General features: G+C 27.9%; 1 protein-coding gene across 1 annotated transcript in view; it reads left to right on the plus strand.

Moving 5' to 3' along the window:
• The window catches only part of LOC107444097 (kinesin-like protein KIF20B), a gene marked incomplete in the record, with an annotated part of 73,617 nt that overhangs the window by 24,405 nt on the left and 23,587 nt on the right, over nt 1-25,625 (plus strand). Inside the window, 18 exon segments of the mRNA XM_071180623.1 lie at nt 59-224; nt 1,537-1,597; nt 2,751-3,011; nt 5,111-5,305; nt 8,683-8,769; nt 9,187-9,273; nt 9,580-9,744; nt 9,820-9,909; nt 9,986-10,144; nt 11,464-11,808; nt 14,378-14,464; nt 14,767-14,931; nt 16,320-16,409; nt 17,494-17,667; nt 18,946-19,269; nt 21,350-21,439; nt 23,738-23,878; nt 25,025-25,159. Of these exon segments, the coding sequence (XP_071036724.1) occupies nt 59-224; nt 1,537-1,597; nt 2,751-3,011; nt 5,111-5,305; nt 8,683-8,769; nt 9,187-9,273; nt 9,580-9,744; nt 9,820-9,909; nt 9,986-10,144; nt 11,464-11,808; nt 14,378-14,464; nt 14,767-14,931; nt 16,320-16,409; nt 17,494-17,667; nt 18,946-19,269; nt 21,350-21,439; nt 23,738-23,878; nt 25,025-25,159 (2,822 nt within the window).

The raw sequence follows: 25,625 nt of genomic DNA on the forward strand, positions 1-25,625 counted from the left end.
AATCATTTTTGTCAAGCAAACAACTTTAGTATTATTTATAAGTCATTTTTGTTTGCAGAAGAAGATATGATAGCCTCATGGAAGATCTAAGAGAGCAGCATAAGAAACGCTTAACTGAGATCGAAAAAATAAAGGATGAGCAGATTAGACAGCTTAGAGAGGAACTGGAAGCTTCAACTGATGAAAGCTTTCAATCGGTAGACACCAGTCTAACTTCTAACATTGTGAGTATGCAAATCTTTACAATGATTACTTCGACTGAATGTAACTTGGAGTAATGTAGTAAATGTATCCTGATCTTCTAATGTAACTAAATTTTCTTTAAATATAATATAACAGGGTTGCCACTATACAGGAAAAACCTGGAAAATACAGGGAATTTAAACATCGCCTAAAATAACAGGGAATTTTGAGTTTTTTGTTTATAAACAGGAAAAATGGAGGGAATTTTGTTTCTTATTTGGTGCCAGCATTTTAAACTGTATGTTGAATCTAATATTATTTAAACTATTAACTGACATTTTAAAACAAATGGTGACCACTCAAATCTTAATCTATCGGATATTTAAGGATGATGTTTTAGCTATACTAAACTGTTTAATTTACTATTGCATTGTTTAAGTATGTCCAGCTGCTCCTTTTTTCTCTTTTCCAGCAATTAAAACGCATAGTTAGCCCAATACCACTCATATAAGAAGGCAGCAATTCATTCCTCTTAATACATTGTGTATAATACAAAAAGAGAAAATACAGGGAATTTTTTTCCCTGTTTTAAATAAATGCTGAAATCGAAAATTTACTTTTTTTTAGATTTTTTAAAAATATTTAGTAAATTTTAAGTTTTACTTCATTCGAGTTTTCGAAAATAAAGGGTAGGTTAGGTCCTGCTCACCTTGAATTATCGAGAAACGAATTATAATGGAAAAACACAAAGCAATGACTTCTTGAAAAACGTGATAATTATAATAATAAATTGTAATAATAGTAAATAGTAGGTATGCTAACTATGTGAGCAGTCTTTTTTGTAATCATTATTTATTTATTTTTTACATTGTTTGAGGTTGTTCAATAAATTCTTTTGAACTGCAAGTTTGCTTATAACTTGGAATGGGGCTACCTCCTAAAACCTAGGGCCAGTTCCTGACACAGGCACAGTCCCACAAGGGATTGTTTTTTAGAGGGTTTAATGTATTAAAGCTTGAATAGGATCTAAACATCAGCATTTGATAATTTCCTTTATTTATTTTTTTTACTTGTCAGACGTTTGTTTGAAAAAATTAAAAAGCTAAAAGGAAACATTTATTATTTCGATACAATTATTAATAATGTTTTATTAGCACCCACAATGTTACCATAAAAAGTGAATACTTAAATTGAGGAACATTGTGTAGCTATAAAGCTCCACTGACATATGTGTAAGTAAAAGGGTACTAAACAACTTTTCTCAATCAAAAAAAGAAACCTCGCAAGTTCTATAATTTTTCTTATATACATTATATTTATTTTGCTTTTACCAACGTTTTTATTTTGTTATAGCAATGCAAGACAGAAACACCAGTTAATGCTGAAGTTTCTGTTAAGGATCATCCAAAAGCAGGTAATGGTACTTTTTAAGTAGTCTATTATCATTATAAAAATTGATTAATTTTTATTTTCATTCAATTTATTCGTGTAGTAATTGATGTGTTTCATAATTATCCTCAGTTGTTTTATAAAAAAAAATTGATATTGAAGTGACTTAAAATTGACAACAAAAATTAGAAAGTTTAAAAATATTTCTGAATTTACCAGTATAATTTTTCTGTTTTCCCTTTTGTTCAATAATTTAAATTGATATAATTTACTTAATTTTGGATTTCCTTTTATTAACTTGCATAACATAACTGTCTGAATTTGTTTCCACATTTGTTTGATAATTAAAGTAAGTTTAAATTGGTAACAAAAATTGATGAAAAGTTTTCTCAATTTGTTTGATAATTACAGTTGATATTATTTAAATTTATTAATCTATTAACTTATGAAATACAACTGTCTGAATTTATTCTAAAATATATTTAACTTAGCACTTGTTCTACAAAACGCAAATGACAAATTTTAAATAGACCTGATTGTATTACTAAATAATCACCTGATTTACTTACACTGCAATACTGATTTTGTAGCTAGTGTCTACTTTTATAAGGCTACTTTTGATACCTTGAAAATTTTTATCTTAGGGCGAGCGCTAGCTGCTTTTGCTTTCCTCAATGAGATAGATATCCCACAAAAACAAATTGATAATTTTTAAGCTACAAATCGTTTGTGGTCCCCCCCCCCCTTTTGCATGGTGGACACTAGAGGACGGGAGCTTGAACTACGAGAGGACTACTAGTCTGGCCAGCAGAAGGGGAGATAAGGAGTGAAAGATTTATGAGGAATTAGAATGTAGAACGCCTTATCTTAACTATTTGTACTTGTGAAATATAACATTTCTTTACATTTTTTTTGTGGGATATCTATTTCATTGAGGAAAGCAAGAGCAGCCTTAATAAGGGAATAAAACATAATCGGCCGATAATAAAGTCTGACTAAATGGATCATGTTATATGACAACTAAGTCATTTAATAACATTTTGCTAATATTATTGGAAATTTTTTTTTCTTATTTAGGCAACTATTTTCATGCTCTAGGTTACTAAAAGCAACTATTTTGTTCTTTTTCTTTTGGCAACCCTGAAATGATTCAATGAAAATAAATTTTTTTTTTTCAGAAGCTCTTTTAAAATGTGATCATATTCCTGAAATAGAGAGATTATCTGCTGATTTGATTTCACTAAAAGAGGATCTAAATCTTGTGACCTCTGAGCGAGACTCAGCTAAGGAGGAATTAGAACAGATGTCTCAGCTCTTGCAAGAATATGAAGGAAAGTTGATTTCATTGAAGGAAAGTCTTAATGTGATAACCGCTGAGCGGGATGAAGCAAAAGAAAAATTAGATCAAATGTCTCAGCTTTTTGAAGAATCTGAAACGAGTATGTTTTTAGTTTCAAAAAAATTTTTTGAGCCTTAGAATTTAGTAATATGTAGAACAAACAACTAAGTACTTAGTACAGACAACTCATCTCACAAAAATATTAGTATATTTAAGAAAAATTAAATATTCTAATTACTAGAATACCCTCAATAGGATTTTTTTTTTTAAATTTTTAAAATCCTGCAGAATTTCGTAGCAATAACCATTGAAAAGGCGATCAAGATACAAAATAGACTTGCAACTGAATCTGTGCAAATTGAGCACGTTAAAAAGTGATAACTCAAATTTGCAATTCAAAATTTTAAATTTTTTTTTTTTTCTTTTTTTTTTTAAAAAAAAAAAAAAGAAAAAAACATCACTAGGAGCACAGAAAAGTCTCACAATAATCTCTTCTTCCTGAAAATTATTGCTTTATTAACCTTTTCAGGCAAAAACAAAAAAAAAGTTGCATATAGTCTCATTTTAGTCACCTGTTGCAACCCTGCATTTGTTGTAATTTACTAGTAAAACAAGATTAGATATGTGGTTTGAAGCATTGGTAAACATTGATTTGTTTCACCAATCAATTAGCAGGAGAAAAGTTTTTTAATATTTTTGATATTCAAAGTTGAATCTTGTTAAATTATTGAAAATAAACTCAAAGAATAATTTTACATATAACTTCATGAAATTATTTTCAATTTACAGAGCCTAGTGTCAAAGTCGACCTCTTATTTTTCATTACGAATTGTCTAGTGTACAAGTCAACCGCTAAAAAAAATGAAATGAAAATTTCTAAAATTTAAAATAATAAACTTACAAGATTTTTCTCANTAACCATTGAAAAGGCGATTAAGATACAAAATAGACTTGCAACGGAATCTGTGCAAATTGAGCACATTAAAAAGTGATAACTCAAATTTGCAATTCAAAATTTTCAAAATTTTTTTTCTTTTTTAAAGAAAAAGACATCATTGAGTTCAAGATTATCCACCCAATTTATGCTGAAAAAACATCACTAAGAGCACAGAAAAGTCTCCCAATAGTCTCTTCTTCCTGAAAATAATAGCATTATCAACCTTTTCAGGCCAGAACAAAAAAAAAGTTGCATATAGTCGCATTTTAGTCACCTGTTGCAACCCTGCATTTGTTGTAATTTACTAGTAAAACAAAATTATAGATGTGGTTTGAAGCATTGGTAAACATTGAGTTGTTTCACCAATCAATTAGCAAGAGAAAAGTTTTTTAATATTTTTGATATTCAAAATTGAATCTTGTTGTTAAATTATTGAAAATAAACTCAAAGAATAATTTTACATATAACTTCATGAAATTATTTTCAATTTACAGAGCCTAGTGTCAAAGTCGACCTCTTATTTTTCATTACGAATTGTCTAGTGTACAAGTCAACCGCTAAAAAAAATGAAATGAAAATTTCTAAAATTTAAAATAATAAACTTACAAGATTTTTCTCACAAATATTTCACATTTAGAGTTCATACAGAGATCAGAAGAAGAAATCCGAGGAGTCCAAAATTTTAAATAATTAGTTTAAAAAGTTTGTAAGAGATAGCTAGACAGTTTTTTTTTTCATTAAAAAGCAATTATTATAAGGAACTTGCAAAAATGTATATTTTGCATATTTTTTTCTAGTTCTTTTGAAATAAATTTTGACTTTGTCAAAGTTCATCAAGAAAAATAAAGTTATCACTTTTACAAATAAATACATTTTCCAGCTTCAAATATTTTAATAAATATTACCATATGAAATTACTTTCTTTAAAATACTTTAAAAATTTATATACTTTTATGATTAAAATTTTTCAACTTTTATTAAATAAAATAATAAAAAATAAGTATGAAAAAAATATGCCTTTGTTTGGTACTCCCAACACTTTTTCCTAATATGACATTTATTTTAAAATATTGAATTGAAAATTATACATTGCTAATCTTTTATACAATCACCTATAAAAGTCTTCTCTAGATTCTGATCTTTCAAAACACCTTTACGCTTTTATGCAATATAGCAGTGCTCTTTCTGGTTAATTTAGGAACTCTTAACTTAAATTTTAAAGCGTTATTAGCATTTAAATAAAATACCCTCAATATTTTCAGATAAATCATCAACTGACGATAAATGTTTGCAATTAGAGTCAAAACTACAGGAATCATGTAACGTTCTAGAGCAGTTTGAAAAAGAAGTTGCTTCATTAAGATCAGAAATGTTTGCTGCTGAAAACAAAATTGCTGAAGTAACTGAGGAAAAGCAAAAGCTGCAGGAAACTGTATTTTCGCTCTCTGAAGAATTAAGTAATTATTTTGTATTCTGTAATAACTATGTCTCTAATTTTGCTGTAAGTAAGCATCCGATTCTTTGTTCTGGTGACCTTTAAGCATATAAACATAAGTATACTGTAAATGTATACTAAAGTGTTAAAATATTCATTAAATTTACTAGTAAGCAGAGTCGTTAACTTCTATGAAGCATTCATTGTTGCTATGGAATATTTTCAAATTTTACTTGCTGCAACAAACATTAAAAATTTAAATTTTTTTCTTTGAGATATCTGCTATTCATTTATGAGCAATGCACTCCGTAGATTGCTAATTTTGTATGAGAATGTGTGTGTTCCCCCTCCCCTGGTGAGATCAACTTGAACCTGACCACCAAGCCTTTCCTTTTACTGCCTTAAAAGACTAACTGTTCATAAGAACATGCAGTTGTGATAATTTGATTGCCATTGAGAGAAAAAGGGAACCTGATTCAGAGAGTTTATAGTATATTCTAGAGAAGATGCCTGTTTAAGATATATTTCTGTATCATGCTACGGTTGCTGATATGAAGCAACAGTATACTTAGAAATTCAACCCAGTTTGTTTAGTTGTTCAACTTATTTTAGATCAAGATAAATTTAAACAACTGGTTCGTTTTTCACCATTGAAAAATTTGCTTTATAAATATGTGATTGTGAGCGATTAGAATCACTTCAGAAATTGAGGTTGGCAATTGTGCATCATAGCAATGCAATGCTGAGAGAATGTTAATGATTAAAATTTTCTATGAAAAGAAATATCCTACTGAATTCAGGGCAAGTTAAGGAATTTCAAGGCTAAAAGCACTTTTGATTAAAAAATTACAAATTTAGTGCTGCTGTAATAACTTTCACTTCAGGCAAATTGCAAGAAGTGCATTGTATAAATTATTTGCAAATTAGTATTAAAAAGATCTTAAATAAGGATTTTTTTTTTCCTTGTTCAATTGAAGTATTTAACTTGTCCCATTTTAAATCCTGCTTACATCATATACAATATTTAAGAAAAAAATTTCTTTCTGTTACTTTCTGAAGTTTTCATTAACTCATGTGAACTACTGAAAGGTCTCTGGTAATTTTACGATATGCTGTTCAGAGCCCTTGTACAATGTTGGTAAATCATTAGAGAGATAACTTTGATGCTTCATTTTCAGTTAAAGCTTTTCAGAATAGTATCAAAGGGTAATTGCAAGTCACAATTAAGAATTTTTTTTTTCTTTTCTAAGTTGTTTGTTTTGCTATTCCAGTAGTTCACAACTTTGATGCCGAATTTTCATTAAACAGCTTTTAGAATAATATCAAAGGCAAACTATTGCTCACAGTTAAACTCTTTGGTGTGTGTAAGTCCTTTGGTTAACTCTTACAGTAAGCCATGTGAAAGCTAACAAAAGCAAATTTATTTAAGATAAAATTCATGATTGAATACTTGCTGATTTTGGACTTATCTTTTTTATTCTTGCAAAAAGGTGAACTTTTTTTGATACTTCTGTCATGGGATCAAAATTACACAGATTTTTGGGTAAAAAGAGTCCTAAACTTATTTTCTATTTTAATAACATTAATAAATAGATTTTAAAAAAAGAAATTATTAGTTTGCTAACACTGAATTTTGTTAGCTGCTGAAAAAGGCAAATTAATTCATTAGAAATCCATCTATGACCTTTCACTGAAAATGAAGTTATTATCAGAACAATTGATCCTATTTCAAACATGATAGTCAGACTGCAGATAGCGCAACTGAGTCTCTTTCATTCTTTTCCAATGATGAATTTTGTTTTGAATAATATTGAAAACCCTATGGCAAAGCAAATTAAAATAAATAAGCAAATAAAGTCTGGATATAAAAGAGAGAAAAAATACAAGCAGGATTTTTACACGCCTCTGAAGAAATAGAGAAATATATTTACCCTTGGTAGACACTTTGTTTAGAACATATACGAATCTTTCAGAAAAACTTAACAAAAAAAAAAAGTCCTCTTCCTCATACTCCAGTTGGTGTACAAAGACTATTCTCAGCTTTGAAAATTATCAAGTTAATCTACAGCTCTCTATCAAAGAAGATCTTGCTGAAGATATTTCATTTCTTAGAAATTACTATGCCATCAATTTTTTAGCATTTTTATTTTATTTATTTACTTAAAAAAAATGTAGGTGTTTACATGAAAGAGGCAGAATAATTAATTTCAAAATTCAATCAGATCAGTTTCCTTACCGAGTCTGCATCAATTGATTCCCATTTTTGTAGGTTGATTAATTTCTGGAAGAAAAAAAAATTATAGGTTGTACTTGTGTTTTATTATCACAAATTAAATCTTTGCAATGCTTTTTGTTATGGTTGGGAAATTATATAATTGTTATTTTATTCATTTTAGTATTTAATGTTTCATTGTTGACACTAATTATTTTTGACACTAATTAAATTAATAATTGATTTTATTTTTAATTATGGCACGTAAATTAAAATAATATAATTTATTGATAAGTAATGTTTTTATTAAAAAGGGATCTCTGATTTATTTCTTTTGGGGACTCTGTTCATCTTTCCTTGAATAGCCTGACGTCACTAGCAGTCGCGATTCGCCGATCAATCCAGCTCCAGCAACGGCTGCACCTCCGAAGCGAAGGAGATTACGAATTTTTTTGGCGCGTGACACTTTTCTTCTTTCCATCCTCTTAGAGGGTGTCCCTATTTTTTTAGGTCCTGATGTCGCGCTTCCGGCCGGCCACGCTTAGATAAGTAATTTTTTAAACCGTTTTTTTTAAATCTAATTTTCTCTCTCTTCTCCTTCAGAGTCCCTTAACTTAATTTAATTTAATGTTTAAAGTTTTGATCATGTCATATTGCAATTTGTTAGGACTGAAATGTACAGTCCATGCGTCCGCATATTATAATAATTTTATTTAACCTAGATTTTTACTAATTTCAATAAATACTTTTCGTATATGTTAAACAATGGTGTTTTATTTTAATTCATCTAGGTTTTAATTATTTAAGTTCAGATTATCCTTTAATTAATTAATGTTGATTTAAAGTTTAATCTTTTCGATCATGGCTACCAATCTGGTTAACAATCTAAAAAATTATGTTGTATCAAGTACTTAGATTTTATGTTGTATCAAGTACTTAGAAATTATGTTGTATCAAGTACTGTTAAAATTTAGAAAACACAACTCAGCTAGCAAATGTATTCACTAAAAATTAAAGCAACGATACAACATTTTCGTCTTTAAAGCAATTTAATATCTCTCCATAATTTTTTATACTAATTGTATTAAACAAAATTGTTTTCTTACTAAAGCTTCGGTGTAGTTTCTAAAGAGTTTTATTAAATCAGATAAATTACCTATTTTCCTAAAACTAGTTTGGATTTTCAGCTTCTTCATCTGAACTTATTGAAAAAATGAAAAGTGAGAAACTCGAGATTGAAAACAGTTTGACTACATCATTGGAAAGTCTTAAAGGTAAAATAAATGTTTCATTCAATGAAAGAATTCATTAATCCTTTACAAGATACTGGTCTTCCAGTGATCTCACTTATGTTGAGAAATAATTTTAATCTCTGAAAAAGTTTAACTATGTTCCATTACAAACTGATTTGACAAAGTTTCTTATTTTCTAGTTATGTAGTTTTGTTATTTTTGTGAATCTTAAAAATAATAATGTATTTTTCATAACTTAAATTCAGATGTAGCGTCTAAAAGTTTATTTTAAATAATATCAAATATTCACTTTCTTCTGTCCTTTTTTCTTGAAGTACTTACATTCCAATTTGTTAATCTCTTCGTTAATTTTGCAATTAGTATCCTTAAAAAGAGTTTGAGTAGAGTAAAATAAAAGTGTTACTTTTAATTTTACTCTAAATTGGTTTGTATTTTCAGTTTCTTCATCTGAGCTGATTGAAAAGCTGAAAAGTGAGAAATTAGAACTTGAAAACAATTTGGCTTCATCTGTGGAAGTTCTTAAAGGTAAATCCAATTAAAAAAATTGCACTATTCTCTTGCAAGGCATTTGTTAACAATGAACTGATGCATAATATTTATTGACATTAAAATCTGATACAACTTGAGTGGCATTTTTGATGAGGATGACTTTTGACATAATTTAGAGTAATTTTCTTTGTATTTAAGCAATATTTTTTTTCTAACTGTGAAAACTCCTATTTCAACCTGCTTTTAAATATTGATGAAAGTATATTTGAGAAAAAAAAGAATGACTTTTTTATAAAAGTTATATCAAAATTATGTTGATAAAAATATTTATTTTTCTTAAAGGAACTAATGAAAAACATGATGATCTTAGTAAAAAATTATATGAGGCCACTGAAACTATTGAGCAACAGAAGGCCAAGATATTTGCTTTAGAATCTGAGTGTGACGCTAACAAAAATGAGGCTACCAAATTGTTTGATAAATGCAAAACTCTTGAAGAAGAAATAGGTAATTAGATTCGTTAATTTTATTTATTTATTATTATTTTTTCAATGAAATTATTGAGAATCACTTTTATTGCAGGATTAGTTTCTCAAAATTTGGAGGCATTGAATTCTCAAAAGGAAGCTGCTGAAAAACTTAATGATGATCTGGTAAATTCATTAAAATCAGGTAGGTGTATTTTAATGTTTCTCTACAAATTATTTACATAAAGATTGTAACAATTTATTTTTCTTCCCTATTTTAGATTTGGTAAGCAGTGAGGAAAAATTTTCAAAGATAAAATTGAAACTAGAAGAAACTGATGGTGTTGCAGAAACTAAAGATGCTGCTTTTAATCAGCTAAAAGATGAATACACATGCTTGCAGCAAGAATTGGCTGTCTTAGAATTGGCTGCTTCACTTGGTAAAATTTCTTGACATTTGATTAAATGGCTGTAAAGGAATGAACTAGAAAATAATAACAATATCATCAGAATATGTGTGTTATGCATCATAACAGGGTTCCTACAGGTCAGGGGAAACCTGCAGGAAATTTTGTTTTTACGCTAAAACTTGGGAAAAATTGCAATTTTCTTTTACAAAAACTTGGAGAATTAATATGTCATACCTGGATATTTGATGTCATACCTGGATACCGTCTATTTGAATAATTGTCATTAACAGTAATCAGTTTTTGAGATTCAATTTGAATAATTCTTAGATCTACAATTATGTTGCAGCATAATGATTTTTTATTTTAATGAATAGTTAATAATAAAATTCCCCATTTTAGTGAAAATTCACCATGTTTACATCCTCTTTCAATGATATTTATTTGGCTCACAAAATCTACTATTTAACATTACAGGGCTGATTGTGCCCCGGAAAAATTCCGGATTTTTCCCTAGCAGTGATCCGGAGATCGAAGGTCCAGATGTTTAAAAAAATCCTAGATCGCAGAAGTTTCAGAAAATCAAATTTTCAAAGGTGGAACTTAAAAACNAATACCTAACATGCTGAATGTGTCATCTATAAAGCTATTGTTAGACTATTTTACTATATAATATAAAGAAAATATTTATATCATCCTATTGCAAATATTGCTGCTCATCACTGGCTATTATAGTATCACTATACATTGATTATTCACACAAGAGTTTACACAGTTTATTTTAGTGGTAGCATGTTAACATAGTATATGTGCAGTTGTCTTTTGTTCAATGTACGAAGGATAATTGTTGAAAACTTATATTTGATATCCCAAAATGTGGTTAGGAACTCTATTCAGAGTAGTCTGTAACCACTGCTTTTAATATATTTCGTACACAAAGTATTACAAAAACATTATTAAAAAAAAGAGTACTAAGTAAGAGTTATAAATTGGTAATGAAACAAGGTTGGGGGAGAGTTGTATCAAAATCTAACTAATCACTCACTGCTGAAGAATATGGGACTTATAACAAATTCATGTGCCAGAGATTAAAAAAAAAAGGGCAGTTCAAATGTGGTGATTATGGAACACTTTCTATTTACGGCACCTTTGTTGTATACAGAAAATAAAATTAAATTATTGAGCTTTATTACATACATGAAATAATAAAAGGCTGCTCTAACAAGTCTGGAAATGGAATATTTTTTTATAATTTGTTTGAGTTACAGTCTGTACAAGACCCTCTTAAATTCTCACAAGCTTTGAACTATGGTATTTATAAAAAGAAATAAGCTATTAATTATATTTTTCAGGTGAGAAATGCAATTTGGAACTTACAGATTTGAAACAGAAATTGAACGATGCACAGAAATCACTTGAAGAACAGGAAATCTTTGTATCGACCTTAAAATCTGAGAACACTAAATTATCAAAAGACATCGAAACATTGAAAATTGAACTGGATAGTAAATCTGAAGATAGTTTGAATAGTGAAGCTGAAATAAGTTTTGGTCCTAAAGATAAAGAACTTGATGATTTCAAAATGCAATTGTCCGAGAAGGAAATTGAATGTGACACTCTGAATAATAAGTGCAATTCACTTCTATTCAAGCAACGTGAGCTGGAAGTAGAAATAGCTGCACTCACGAAAGATTTAGGTTGGTTTTTTTTATTATTGACTCATTTATTCAATATATTGTAATTTATTTCCTAGTTGATGGTTGCAAAATTATATCCTGTTCGAAACTAACAAAATTTATGAGCTGAAGTGTCAGAAAAAAAAACTTAACAGGAAACAGTCTTAAAAATCCATTTTACGTTTCCTCTGGCTTTGCAGATTTTTGTACGAGTTTTATGTTTACATTGTTCACGAATATATATTTAATTCAGGGAAAGTATTTTTTATGTATCTTTTCTTTCAATTTATGCATTTATCTTTTGTATGTAATTGTTAAAGTTGCTTTTTATATGCATACCGCTTTTGTAATCAAATTCAAATATATGATTCTTCCACTAATTCCTGGAAATCTGCGAATTTCAAGACTTTGTTAACAGACTTCTGTGAAACAATAATTTATGTTCTGAAAAAATTTTCTCAGAATTCTTGTATAGAATTTCAGTTTGGTTACTTACTCAAAATCTCGTTAACAAAAAATTTGTTCTACTCTTACCAGCAACTTTTTTTTTTCTTCCTAAGTTCTCATCCTTCAGTGATAATGACTTTTTTTAATGCTGATTTGTTAGAAACAAAACGCAACTTCAGGTGAGCTATGAGAACACAAGGCGATAAAAATGGCATCATAAGGAATAACTTAACTATTCAATAGTTTTTTTTTTTTAAACTTGTATTTTAATGAGTAGCAATTTTGTGCAAATTCTGATTTTTAACAGAAGAATTATTTAATCAATGTACAGTAGAGAGGCGATTATCCGGAACGATCGGGACCATCACGATTCCGGATAACTGATTTTTCCGGTTTTCTTCTGAATCGATACAAATTGCCTTTTTTTTTTTTAATTATTTTTTTTAATGTTTATAAAACGAAACTAAAAAATTTTTTTGAAATAGTTTTAAAAATAATAAAAAAGTATAAATAATAATACGCTTAAGTTTAAATAAGGAAAGAAATTATGAAATAAAATTTATATACAGGCTTACATATGTTATTAATGTTATTATTTACATTAATAACATATATAAGCTATTTGTGCTTATGTGAGATTCGTCTACAAATGGCTTTTGATCCATCCTCTAAATCAGTTCTTTCGTCAACTCGATACGCCGTACGCTCTAAACAAAATGGGCTCAAAATCTTGCAGGAAACACTGATTTTTTTGATGGGAGAAAATTAATTTCCGGTTCCGAATTTCTTTCCGGCTTTCTGATTTCCGGATAAGAGGTTCTGCACTGTACATGTATATGCCCGCCTTTTATTTTTTATTTACCTTCAATTAGATCAAATAAATTTTATTATTATCAAACGACGTGTAAATTTTAAATCTCTCGCATTTCAGTAATTGCATTTCAACACGATATATAGAATCTTAAACCCATGTTTTAATATCCTTTTTCTTTCAGTCAATATAATCAATTTTTAATTGTTTTCTAAATTCCAATATTATTACGACACACTAACTCTGAATCGCTCACTTGAGTTATCACTTTTTTATTTGCTTGAATTCTGTCCTAAATCCATGCAGTGTTTCAATGTTTTTATCAGTTATTATTGCACGAATTCTACCTCTTTTTTTTTTCTTTTTTCAATAATTTATTCTTATATTGTTCATAGTTATTGTGATAAGATCTTTCAATAATTCCTTCATTTTTTAACACGATGCCACTATTTTTTCCATGTTTTTTTTAATTCCGATATTTTCGTTGGATATTATCTGTAGAGACAAGGATTTAGTACATTTGAGGAATTATTTTTGACACAATCATTTGTGCAAAAGCCATGCAGTGTTCTGATAGTTTTTTTAATTATTATTATTATATTTTTTATTCAGTTTCAAAGTTTTTAACGATCCTATATTTATTATAATATATGAATCTCGAAACATGCATTTAATTAGCTACTTTTTGATACATCCGATTTGTACGATTTCACTGTGGATACGCTTGGGTTCATCATTGATCTTATTTCACTTATCACAGTTTTTAAGTGATTTTTGGGAATTTTTACAATTTTTTTCAATACATATTCTTTAATGCATGCATAAAAAATTACATTGAGAAAAAAATTACATTGAGAAAAAAAATTAGATAATTCATTCTTCCAGCCATCACATATCTGCAAATTGTTTTGAGCGTTGGTGAAAAAAGTGCATGTGCATTAAAAGTGCTTTACAGAAATAAATATTCTTAATTGTTGAGCTTCTTACCTCTGTATTCAATGAATTTATTAAATTTTCTTATGCGAACCTGTTAAAATAGATTATAAAATTGCACTTCAAATTCTTATGAAATACCTAACTTGAATTTTTTATTTTAGGCACGCTCAGCACAGTGCTTCTTTTGTTATACCGCACAATTTCAAAATAAAATATTATTAATCGTAGTTACAGTTTAAAATCTCATACTTTTTTTTCTTTTTAAAAGAGGGTGCTAGGCCATGGTAGAAATCCTTCGCGGCAAATTTTCTTTTAACTACATTAGTAATATAGTTTAAAAAACAAATGTATTTAGATAAATTTATTGATATCTTTTAATTGATTTGGATTTTTCAGCATCTTCATCTGAGCTTATCGAAAAACTGAAAAATGAAAAACTAGAACTTGAAAGCAGAATAGAAACATCTGGTGAAAACCTTACAGGTAGAATTAGCATTTTTTATGTTTGAAAGAAACAAAATCATTTAAAATCTTTTATTTCAAACAATTTTGTATATGATTTTTAATTAGTTTAATTTCACTGAAAATATTATTTTATCCTTTGTTTTAAATATCTCTAACCCAAAAATAATAATTAAATTTTATGAAAACAACAATTTCTTTTACTAACCTTACTTGAATTGCAAAAGGAAAGCATTTTTTAATTAGTATGACAAAAAAAATATTCTTGACTCTTTTTTTATTAAGTATTAATAATATGTCAATAAAAATATATTTTCTTAAAGGAGCTGAAAAGAATTATGATGATCTTAGTAAGAAATTGAATGATGCTACAGAAACTATTGAAACACAGAAGGCCAAGATTTTTGCTTTGGAATCTGATCGTGATGCTAACAAAAATGAAGCTTGCAGTTTATTTGATAAATGCAAATCCCTCGAGGAAGAAATAAGTAATTAGATTTGTTAATATGTGTGACATTTTCCATTTCCTAATTGTGTTCATAGTATTTTTTATACAATTATTATTAATACTTTCTCTAAATTTATTTTAATAGTTAGCTGTAATAAAAAATGAAATGTTTTATTGATCAATTAAGTATTTTTTCTCTCAAGCAACATATGTGCAGCTGTCAGACTGAATATTTTTTCTAAAATTGAGCTTGCTGCTTTTTTTGTAACTATAGTTACACATACCAGGGATGCTACACCTGCGCCATTTGCGACAAACTGAGACAAAACGGCAGAACTGCGCCATTTTGCGACATTCAGCTCAGTTTCTGCCAAAGCTGCGTCATTCTGAGACAAAACGTCCAAAATTTGGCAAACCTGAATTCAGTTTCAAATATTAATCCGCATTGCCGTGAGTCATTGGAGATCATTTTGCCGTTCACGTCTCCAAGGGATGAAAGACTTCCTCGAAAAAGCGGAAATCCGCTTTTTTCTCCCAATTTTTAAAATTTTCGACCATGTTCCAAAAACTAAAATTTTTAGGGAGTCCAATTAGAGAAACCCAAGCCGCCGGAACGATAGTCGGATTCCCGCGACTTCCGCTATAGAGTGGAAAGGAGTCTAAAGGCCTGGTTTCTTAGGACAGGACGCCGTCAGCTGGAAATCAGCGTTAACCTCTGATTGGTCCATTTGTGAGTTTGATAGTATACGTCATCGAACGCTCATNGTTTACCAGTATATTCTAATTTCTCTGTATTTGTTGATGAAATTAAAAAAAAGAAAATTGGTAAAATATCCAAAAATACTTCTTAATCCTCAACAGACAGTGCTATTGCCAGTACTGAAGTATTTTGAGTGTTAATAGTTTAGCCATGATAATTCAGCAGATAGAGCGTTTGCCTTCCAAAAAGTTGAACAGAGTTCAAATCTAAAGGAAGGCTGGTTGATAAGAATTCTGCATCCAGCTTGCACCAGCCACAATGCTGACATAAAATATCCTCAGTGGTCGATGGATCACGGGTTAGAGTCCCCTTGCCGTGAGGCTAACCGTATGTGGTTTTCCTCTACATGTAACTCAAATGAAAATTTCTCTCAATGTGATCCAGAAGTTTCCTTGTCTTCTGGATTGGTTTCAAAATTAAAGGACTACAGGCTTGAACATCAGTAGTTGTGAGCCCTAAATTGGATCGGCTGTTATTTCCAACATTGGTTTATTAGTTGGGAAAAAGGTAATTATCATTAAAAAATATTGTACAGTGTGTTTTTCTGTGTACCAAACAAAAGGTTATTCTGATGTAAGAGTATACTCAAAGTTTTACTGTTTTTTTTTATTTATTTATTTTGTATAGGCACATTTAAATATAAGTATTTATTTTTTTTCTTTTTACAGAATTAGTGACTAAAAATTCAGAAACCTTAAGATCACAAAAGGAAGCTGCCAAAAAGATCGGTGATGGTCTGATAAGCTCCTTGAAATCAGGTACACTTGTATCTAATTTTAATTCTCCTCTGTATTTTATACTGAGTACTAGTAGCTTTGCCTAGTACTGCTATAGTAAAAGAATTTTAGAAGATATTCATATTTTTGACGAACAAAAGCGTTTTTCTTCAATTTTTTAGAAGGGTTATTACTTTCATTTAATTATTTGGAGGGAAGTACTTTTTGAATCAATTATTTTTAAGATTTTTGTTCCAACTTTTCACATTTATAAGCCTTAATAAGGAAACGGCAATTTTTATTTAATAAATGAGTTAATATTTTTAACAGAGTTATTTTGGTTCTAAAAAGTGGAGATTAGGTTCTACTAGTTTTATTAATGTGCAACATCATTTATAATTATGTAACTTCATGAAGTTTACAGTACTCTTTTATGTAAGCTTTGTCTTTAATTTTGTGTATCAATTTAAGTAGACTACTTATACAGTAATCTATAAGAGTAAATAATCATAATATCTTTTACAGTAATTGCTTGAAAAGTTTCTACTGCAATGTAGTTAAAAGTGTTATAAATACTACATCAGGTGCTGCAAAAATTAGTTGTTGACTTTATTAGTTGTTGCTGTGGTAATCCTTACAAATTTTAGAATTCATTGTGGCTCATTTATATATTGTTTGATTTTTTCATTTTATTTATTATGTTTGACATATTTCGACTTAGTTTGCATTTTGGCTGAAATATTGAAAGAAAAAGAAAACTTGGTTAAACTTAAGCGTATATAATACTTTGTTTTTTTTTTTTAATTTGTTTTGCATTTTGCTTAGATTTTAATTTATTTGTCTGTATCATTTGTAAACAAAAAAAATTGATTATTTTATCTGTCATTAAAATTATCACTAATATATTAAACATTTATGAACCCTTAAAAAAGTATGAAATTAGTGTGTCATATTTTTTAGTTGTGATAGTTAGTAGTTAATATGCTTCCATCAGATTTTCATATTACATTTTTGTAACAAAATTACCTATATTACTCAGATAAGACTACTTTTAATGTTAAAATTACTTTTTCAGCAGGTAATTTAAAAAAAAAATACTTTAATGATTAATTTTTCTTTATTTTAGACTTGGTAAACAGTGAAAAACAAAATTCCGAGATAAAATTGAAACTGGAGGAGGCTGTTGCATTAGCTACAAGTAGAGAAACAGCATGCAATCAGCTAAAAGAGGAACATACATCCTTGCAGCAGAAATACGCTCTCTTAGAAAATAAACTTTCTTCACTTGAAGATATTCATGGTAAAAAAATATATATTACTAAACAAGATACACCATTGATTTTTATTATGATCTTCCAAAATAAGGAAGATATGTGTTTGCCCTTACAAAAAACATAGTCTTTATAACGATACAGCTCAAAATATTTAGTAAACTTAAAAAATTTAGAAATTGGGAACATTTTAAACTAGCTTAATAAGACTATTCATGTAAAAATAAAAAAATTTAAAAAATCATTACAAGGACTATTGATTCCTCCAAAAAAAATTTTTATAAAAATCAAAGCAATCAAATCTAATAATTGTTTGACACAATATTTTACCAAATGTTAGAATTAACTAGATACAAATCTTAAGATTTAGAAATGATCTTGTTTCTTTGAATAGGTTTAACAATTTGTCGGAACAGTACTAAGTATAAACTAAAGGGGTACACCAATATCTAATTAATCAATGCTAAGGAAGACTGGACCAAGAGCAAAATCCTTTTAATGGCTGAGAAAAACAAAAGTTAAAAGGCAGTTTTTAGAAATACTTAATGTCATCAGGTAACTAAAAAAAATTAACAATTGTTTTTTTTTTATGCCATCGTAGTGATTCAATAGAGGGATACGAGTTGATACTGTTTCCATTTCTTCATTGCTTAAATATATAAATTTTGACCCTTATATATATTTTTTATTTTACTTCGTTTTTAACATGAAATCTTAAGTGTATAGAAGATGCGTAACTTTTCTATGGTGCTTTTTTGCCTGATTTCCTTCACGGTACTTAATTAACATTCTAATAATTAGCATAACATAATTAACATTCTAAATTGCAATTTTTAACATTAATATTTAATCTTCAAATTGGATCTTCCAGTTGATGGTTGAATAAGTAATAACATTTCAGAACAATATATTTTTGATAAAATTGATATTTTATTTAATGCAGTAATTCTTTTCAATTCGAAGAACATGTTTCTGTTGGTGAATGTGTCCCTGCAAATTTCATGTATTTCTTGTCCAAAACAGTGTATATCTGGTATAATAAGGGTAGCTATTAGGGAACACCTTGTATAGACAACTACAATAACAACGTTTACAGAAAAGAAGACTTGGTGATTGAATTCATAGTTGGTATAATTAAAGACTGTTGAGACAAGTTTTTGCAAAAATGATATAAAGCAGTTATAAATCATTTCTGAAACACATTGCTGCTAGCTCACCTGAACACCCATTCTAAACAAAAATTCCCAAAATTTTTAGACTACTATAATTATGAAGAAAAAAAATAATCTGTTAATTACTTTTTACAGGTGAGAAGTGTAATTTGGAGTTGACAGATTTGAAGCAGAAGTTAAGTGATGCACAGAAGTCCTTAGAGGAACAAGAAATATTTATATCCACATTAAAATCTGAGTATGCTAAATTAACACATGACAATGAAACTTTAAAAATTGAAATGGATCGCAAATCAGATGAGAGTATACATAGTGAAGCTGAAATAAGTTTCGGAGCTGGAGCTAAAGAACTTGATGATTTAAAAATACAATTATCAGAAAAAGAAAAGGAATATGAAACTCTTAATAATAAGTATAATGGCCTGGAAGATAAAATTGCTGCACTCACCAAAGATTTGGGTTGGTATTTTTAAATATATATTATTCTTTTTTTTCTGTATTCATAAAGTCCAGGTTGATTGTCAAAATAGTTTTTTCTTTTTGGAAACTGACAAGATTTGTAAAATCTAAATTTGTGTTTAAAATTCTTTCTTTTTTTTTTCATTTCACTTATCTGTTTTTTTTTTTTTTTTTAAATTATTATTATTATTCAGACTTGCATTGTCCATAATTGAAAGTTTTTTGAGTTAATCAAAGGGTGTAAAACAATCACTTTTCCTGTGCACTTCTTTTTTTTTTCTTGTTCTTCTTACCTAATGCATAAAATTAAATTAAAACAGCATTTAGCATACCTATTTCTTTCATTTCAGATTTTTTTTAGCCTAGGTGATAGATAGTTATATTATAGTCTTTGCTATTTTGTATGTTTTTAAATAGACTAAAAAAATGAATTTGACTGATTGTTAAACTTCTCATTTCTTTATTCAATGAGTTCATTAAGTTTTAATTTGCTTACTCAAGTCTACGGAATAACGTGAAAGTAAATTAAGTTTTATGAAATTACACTTCAAACTCTTACAAAATACCTAACTTGATCTTTGATTCCAGCCTCTTTTGCCTTACGTAGTGTTTGTGATCATGTATTTCGCACCTTCAGTTTCTTTATTCAACAATTTCAGAAGAAAAGATTTGAAAATGATATAGAAAGCTTGAATGTTCGTTTATTGTAAATTAAAAACTATTTTTTCACTTTTTTAAACAATTTCTAAGAATTTAAATAAGTCTTATTTGTTAATGTTTTATTCACTTAGATGTACAAAGCACAAAAAGAAAATTATCCTAAATCACTTTTAATCTAATGATTGGATTTTCACATACTAGGATTCAGTCTAATTGTTCGCGAGGGTGACTTTAAATATGCTAATTAGTTAGTGAAAACAATATTTTTTAATGATTATGAATCAGGCACAAAAATTTACTTTTACTGAATAAACAAAACTTTTTTCAGTGGATTTGGATTCCTGACCCTCAAAATATAGTGAGTAGCTACAATTTGGAGAAAAAAAAATATGATCCAAATAGTTTAGTCTGAAGAGCAGTTAAATATACTTTTTGCACTGTTCACCATTGCTCAAGAAATTTTTATACCAATAAAATTTCACACAAAGAAAATATATCTTTAATATTTTTTATTTTTATAATTTTATTTCACTGTAAAAAGAGAAAATTTCGAATTGTAGCGAATAATTTGCAAAATTTAAAAGTGTATATCTTACAATAATTCACTCAAAAATTTCTTGATGTGGCAAAACAGAAGCAAAAAGTAAAATCAACATTTAGGGATCTAATTTTTTGACCTAACTATTAGGACCATATTTCCAGAATCTATTTATTTTACCTAATTTTTAATTTTGATGAGATCTGTGCTTTTTCTTCAATTTTTTTCCCTAGATTATATCTGCGTCTATTTCTTTTCAACTTAAAAATATTTTTTTAATTTGAAACATTGTAAAACATTTTTAGTATATTACATGAAAATAATCCAAAGAATTATAGCAGTAAACATTTTAGTTATTAATGAAGTCATCTAAAGTAATCTGTTTATTATTACTTCATATGCTTCTTCATGAACTACCCTTGGAATCTTAGCTCACTCCAAAAGAGAATGTATTATTAATCAGTACAATTGTTTTCAAGATAAATTATGGTTGTTTTTACTTAGCACCAAAAAACCTCTGATGTAAACCATCTAATTAATTTAAATAAGGCCTAGGCATAAGCATACATTTAAGAATAGTTATTGCTAATCTTTTCTTTAAATGGTAAAAAAATAGATATTTTTTTTTAATTTGACGTGTAATAACTGAAAAAGTAGTGACAGAATTAATAACATTTTCGTCTCAAAATTTTCCTTAAAGATTTTTCTAAAAATATGCATAATGTATAGTTTTGGCAATGGAAGAATAAAGAGACATGCACCCTTGTATTGTGGTAATTTTCTGAAACTCTTACTGCCATGGTCACAGTAATTTTCATTTTTTGTAATGTATTGAGAATATTTTAAATGTTATGTTTCTTCTAATTATCAATATAAATTTAGAATCTGCTTATAATGATCGAGAAGTTTATGAAAAAGAAAAGGCTGCTGCTACAGAATCTTTAGAAAATCTGAAAACAGATTTCCAGAATGGTATAACAATATTTTTTATATTTGCTACATATTTAGTTTAGGAAGTTTTGCAATTTTTTTTCTCACTAATTTTAATGAACTTAGAATAAAAGCATCCAAATTAAAATTTCAAAAGGTATATGTTCCACTTCAAGGTATCAAAATGCATAAATCTTTTATTTTTTCACTTTTTTCCAGAAAATTTTGTTGTGAGCATGTACTTGCTAAATAAAAACTATAAATTATTTGTACTCATGTTAAATATATAAATAATATTTACGATTGTTTTCTTTTAAAAAAATCGTATTCTAGAATAAGGTTTTCCTTGTTAAATTTGTTTAACCCACTGGAGGTTCTACACTTAAAAAGGGTCATACATCATTTATCCTCACAAATAGTCATAAATGTTGAAAGCCTTAGTCCACTTTTCTTCCTACAGATGATCCTGCTCTTAAAAAAAGCCTCCGAAATCGCCATTTCCAGTGAGTAAAAAAAAGGGACTACCCTAATTAACTTTTGATCTAATGATTGGATTTTCACGTTCTAGGACTCAAATCTTAATGGTTCGAAAGAGTGACCTTAAATATGCTAATTAATAAGTGCAGACGATATTATAAGTTCTGGAATCAAACATAAAAACGTACTTTCTTAGATGAACATACCTTATTCTCCCCTGATGGATACAGATTTCGAAGCCCCTAAATATAAGGGGCAGCTTTAATCTGGTCCCAGTAACAATTTGGTCAGGAAATTGCTATAAAGTTTTGACCCTCTTAATGTTAATTTTACTTTTTGCGTATTTCTTCATACCTCGAACATTAATAAAAATAAAAAATTTTGCTAGAAATTTCATGCAAAAACAACTTTTAGTATATATATATATATATATATATATATTTGTTCACTGATAATCGAAAAAATTGTGAATAGTTAGATATAAAATGGGTGGCAGAAAAAAATTCAGGAAAATTGGTCAATTATTTCCTGAGAAATCTAATTTTAAGTGTCTCTTTTGAAATGTAATTTCTCATGACTTATATTTCTCATAACTGTGCCATATAAAATTAAATTTTTCAAAATTGTGCAAAAAAATTTTATACCTTGCAATTAAAAAAAAATTTAGACTGTTAGTGCATAAAATAATAAAAAGTACTAAAGTTATTTTTTTTAATAAACGATTTTATAATTGTATGCAAAAAGAATCTAATTGGCTTAAAAAATTTTCAGGATATAACGAAATACACAAAAGTAAAATTTACGCCACAGAGTTCAAACTTTGGAGCTCTCTTCTGGCCAAACTATTGAAACCATATTTCCTGAATTGCAACTACCCCTTCTATTTTGTGAGTCTAAAATCCGCTAATCCTAGTCCGCTGAAAAAATATGTTTAATTATAGAAAGTATATTTTTGTGTCTGATTTCTTAACTTAAAATAATGTGTGCACTTATCCATTGGGATATTTTAAGTCACTCTATCAAGCTATTAAAATTGAATCCGCAAATGTCCATTAGGTGATTAATTCTTTAAAAAAAAAATCCAACACTTAGATCAAGTTATTCATTGTTCTTTTTTTTTACGCATTATGCATGAAAAGTTGCTAGTGCTTTGCCCCTCCTACCAGATATGGGCATAAAATTAATATCTTTCTCAGTTGTGCTTAATTGAAGTCCAGTCCATTGATTTTAAAAAAAAATATTCCATACAATGCAGAAACAATAGAATTTATTTCCTTAAGAAGGGGTAGAAATATAAAAAGAATTCTCTATCTAACTGACTGAAACAGGCAAGTACGAATCAAATAGAAGTGATTTTAATATTTATTGTTAGCTCACAAGGATTAAAATATCTAAAAAGAGTAATAGGTAAAAGACTCAACACTGGTGATTAATTTTTAAAAAAAAAAATAATACGGTTAATCTTTATAAATATGATTTACCTATAAGTACAAAAAATAAGCATAAGAATGTTACACATTTAAACAATATGTATTAATAGACTATTTACAGTATTATTTACCACTTTTAAATGACCTTCTAATTAGTAAGATTACTTTTTTTATTCATAAAGTAGTTGACAAGTAATAGTTTTTCTTAATTCTTTGTAAGTGATTAAAAAAATATTTCATAGTCAGTTTCCTATTATGAGTGGCATTATCTCTCATGATTTAGAAATAGTTTATATATATATGCATACATATATTTACACACAAATTTAATGAAACTTAATTAGAATTTTGACACCTTTTATAGTTATTTTCTTATTTTTCTTGTAAACGCATCAATATCAAAATATTATATGTATGTATTTATGTTTTTTAGTTTCTGCCACTTTGACGCAAAAAGAAACTGACCTAGTAAGCTTAAAGAATGAGTGTACTCTATACAGAGAAGAAATTTCAGACTTAAAGAAATCAGAGAGTGATTTGAAAGATAAGTCTGAAGATTTAATGAATAAACTTGGTAAGAAAACTTTTATCATTATCTGATATGTGCATTATTTTTGTGGGGGGAAATAATTTTAATTCTGGAGAATCATTAGTTTAATTATTTAATTGCTAATGCCCATTGTAATCAGAGTTTTAAGAAAAGACCAAACTGACCGGTTTCATTAAGAATTTGCAATTTATTCTATGTCAAAATAACCACATTTAAGATTCACAAATATGTTTAAATTTATTGTATTGATGATTTTAATTTTAAAAAAAATATAGCTAAAGTATGTTCTGAAAAATACACTTCAGAATTCTGATATTGTAGCAAACTGCAATACTTTGTTAACTAAACTACTGTAATGAAAAAAATCAATGCAATAAGTTCTATTTATATAACAAAACTTAAAGATACTTAAACAATATTATATCATCAGTTTGGCTTTTAGTAAGAAATGATTCTGATTTCGTGTTCAGTAAGTAATTACATTTTAAAATAATTTATAGAAGAAATATATAACTTCAAAAGAAATCTTGTAAAAAAAAATTTTTTTAAAGTTCTATTTAGTTTTAATTATTTCATATCATAATTCTTTTATATTTATATTTGGAATATATTTTTTTATTATCATTTGAATAGTACCATATTTTGAAAAACATGTTTCCAAAGTTTTTTGTTACTGCGCCACATTCTTTTGTTTGTTTATTTATTTATAAAATGATTTGGCACGACTGAGCCTAACTTTAGTACAATTTGAAATTACACTGTACTTAAAGCTTTTAAAAAATTAAAAAATAAGAAAAAACATTAGAAATTTGAATATACTCATAATTCAAATTAAATGCTTATCCACAGCTACATTCAGGAATTTGAACAAAAGTAGAAATAAATTTGTATATGTTGCGGCAATGCATCAACAAAATGTTGACAAATATCATCTTAATTCTCCTTGAATCACTAAAAATCAGACAGCTGCTGGTTACAATAGCTGAATGTTTACTGTGTCTACTTTTAATTTTCCTCAAAACGACTTAAAACTGGTTGTAAAACAATATATTGAATTTGTTTTTGGAAAAAATAAAATGTCTTTTGCTACAATAATATAATGTTTTTTCTTTTTACACCCAATTTTGAATTAGCAGCCCAGTACATAATATTTTATTCGTTTTTTACTAGATGCTGCCAATATAGAGCTATCAGATTTGAAGACAAAGCTACTGACTTTGGAATCTGAATTAATTGATATGCAAGCTGTTGGGGAGGAAAAGAAACTGTTGGAAGAAAAATACTCTTCTCTGATTGAAAATAACAGTAATAATTTTTAAATAATCTGCATATTTTTGCTCTTTCCGAAAAAATATGCAATTGCATCTGTCCTTTCTTGATTATTCTATTAACTTTAAAGTATGGCATCAAAAATATCATTGATAAATTAATGAACAGGGATGAGATTTTTCCGCTTTTTAGCGGATTTCCGCTTTTTTCACTTTTATCTCTTGAATTTCAGCTTTTTTATCAAGAATTCAGATTTTCTAAAAATTTCACTTTTTTTATAAGTATTCCGCTTTTTCAGAAAATTCACCGATTTTCAAAGAGAAACAGAAAATTACAGAAATTACATAGCTACCAATCCTTTCTCATTTTTACTTATTTTAGCTATTTTCTCCCCTTTTTCACGCAGCAGATAAAATTTTCCGAATTTTTTACCCGCCCTCCAGATAGATCCGATTTTCGTAGTTCAAACGATGCTGCTTCTGACAAGCCTTTTAGAGGTCCC

This window comes from Parasteatoda tepidariorum, chromosome 5 (assembly GCF_043381705.1).
Source record: "Parasteatoda tepidariorum isolate YZ-2023 chromosome 5, CAS_Ptep_4.0, whole genome shotgun sequence".
NCBI classification, from domain to species: domain Eukaryota; kingdom Metazoa; phylum Arthropoda; class Arachnida; order Araneae; family Theridiidae; genus Parasteatoda; species Parasteatoda tepidariorum.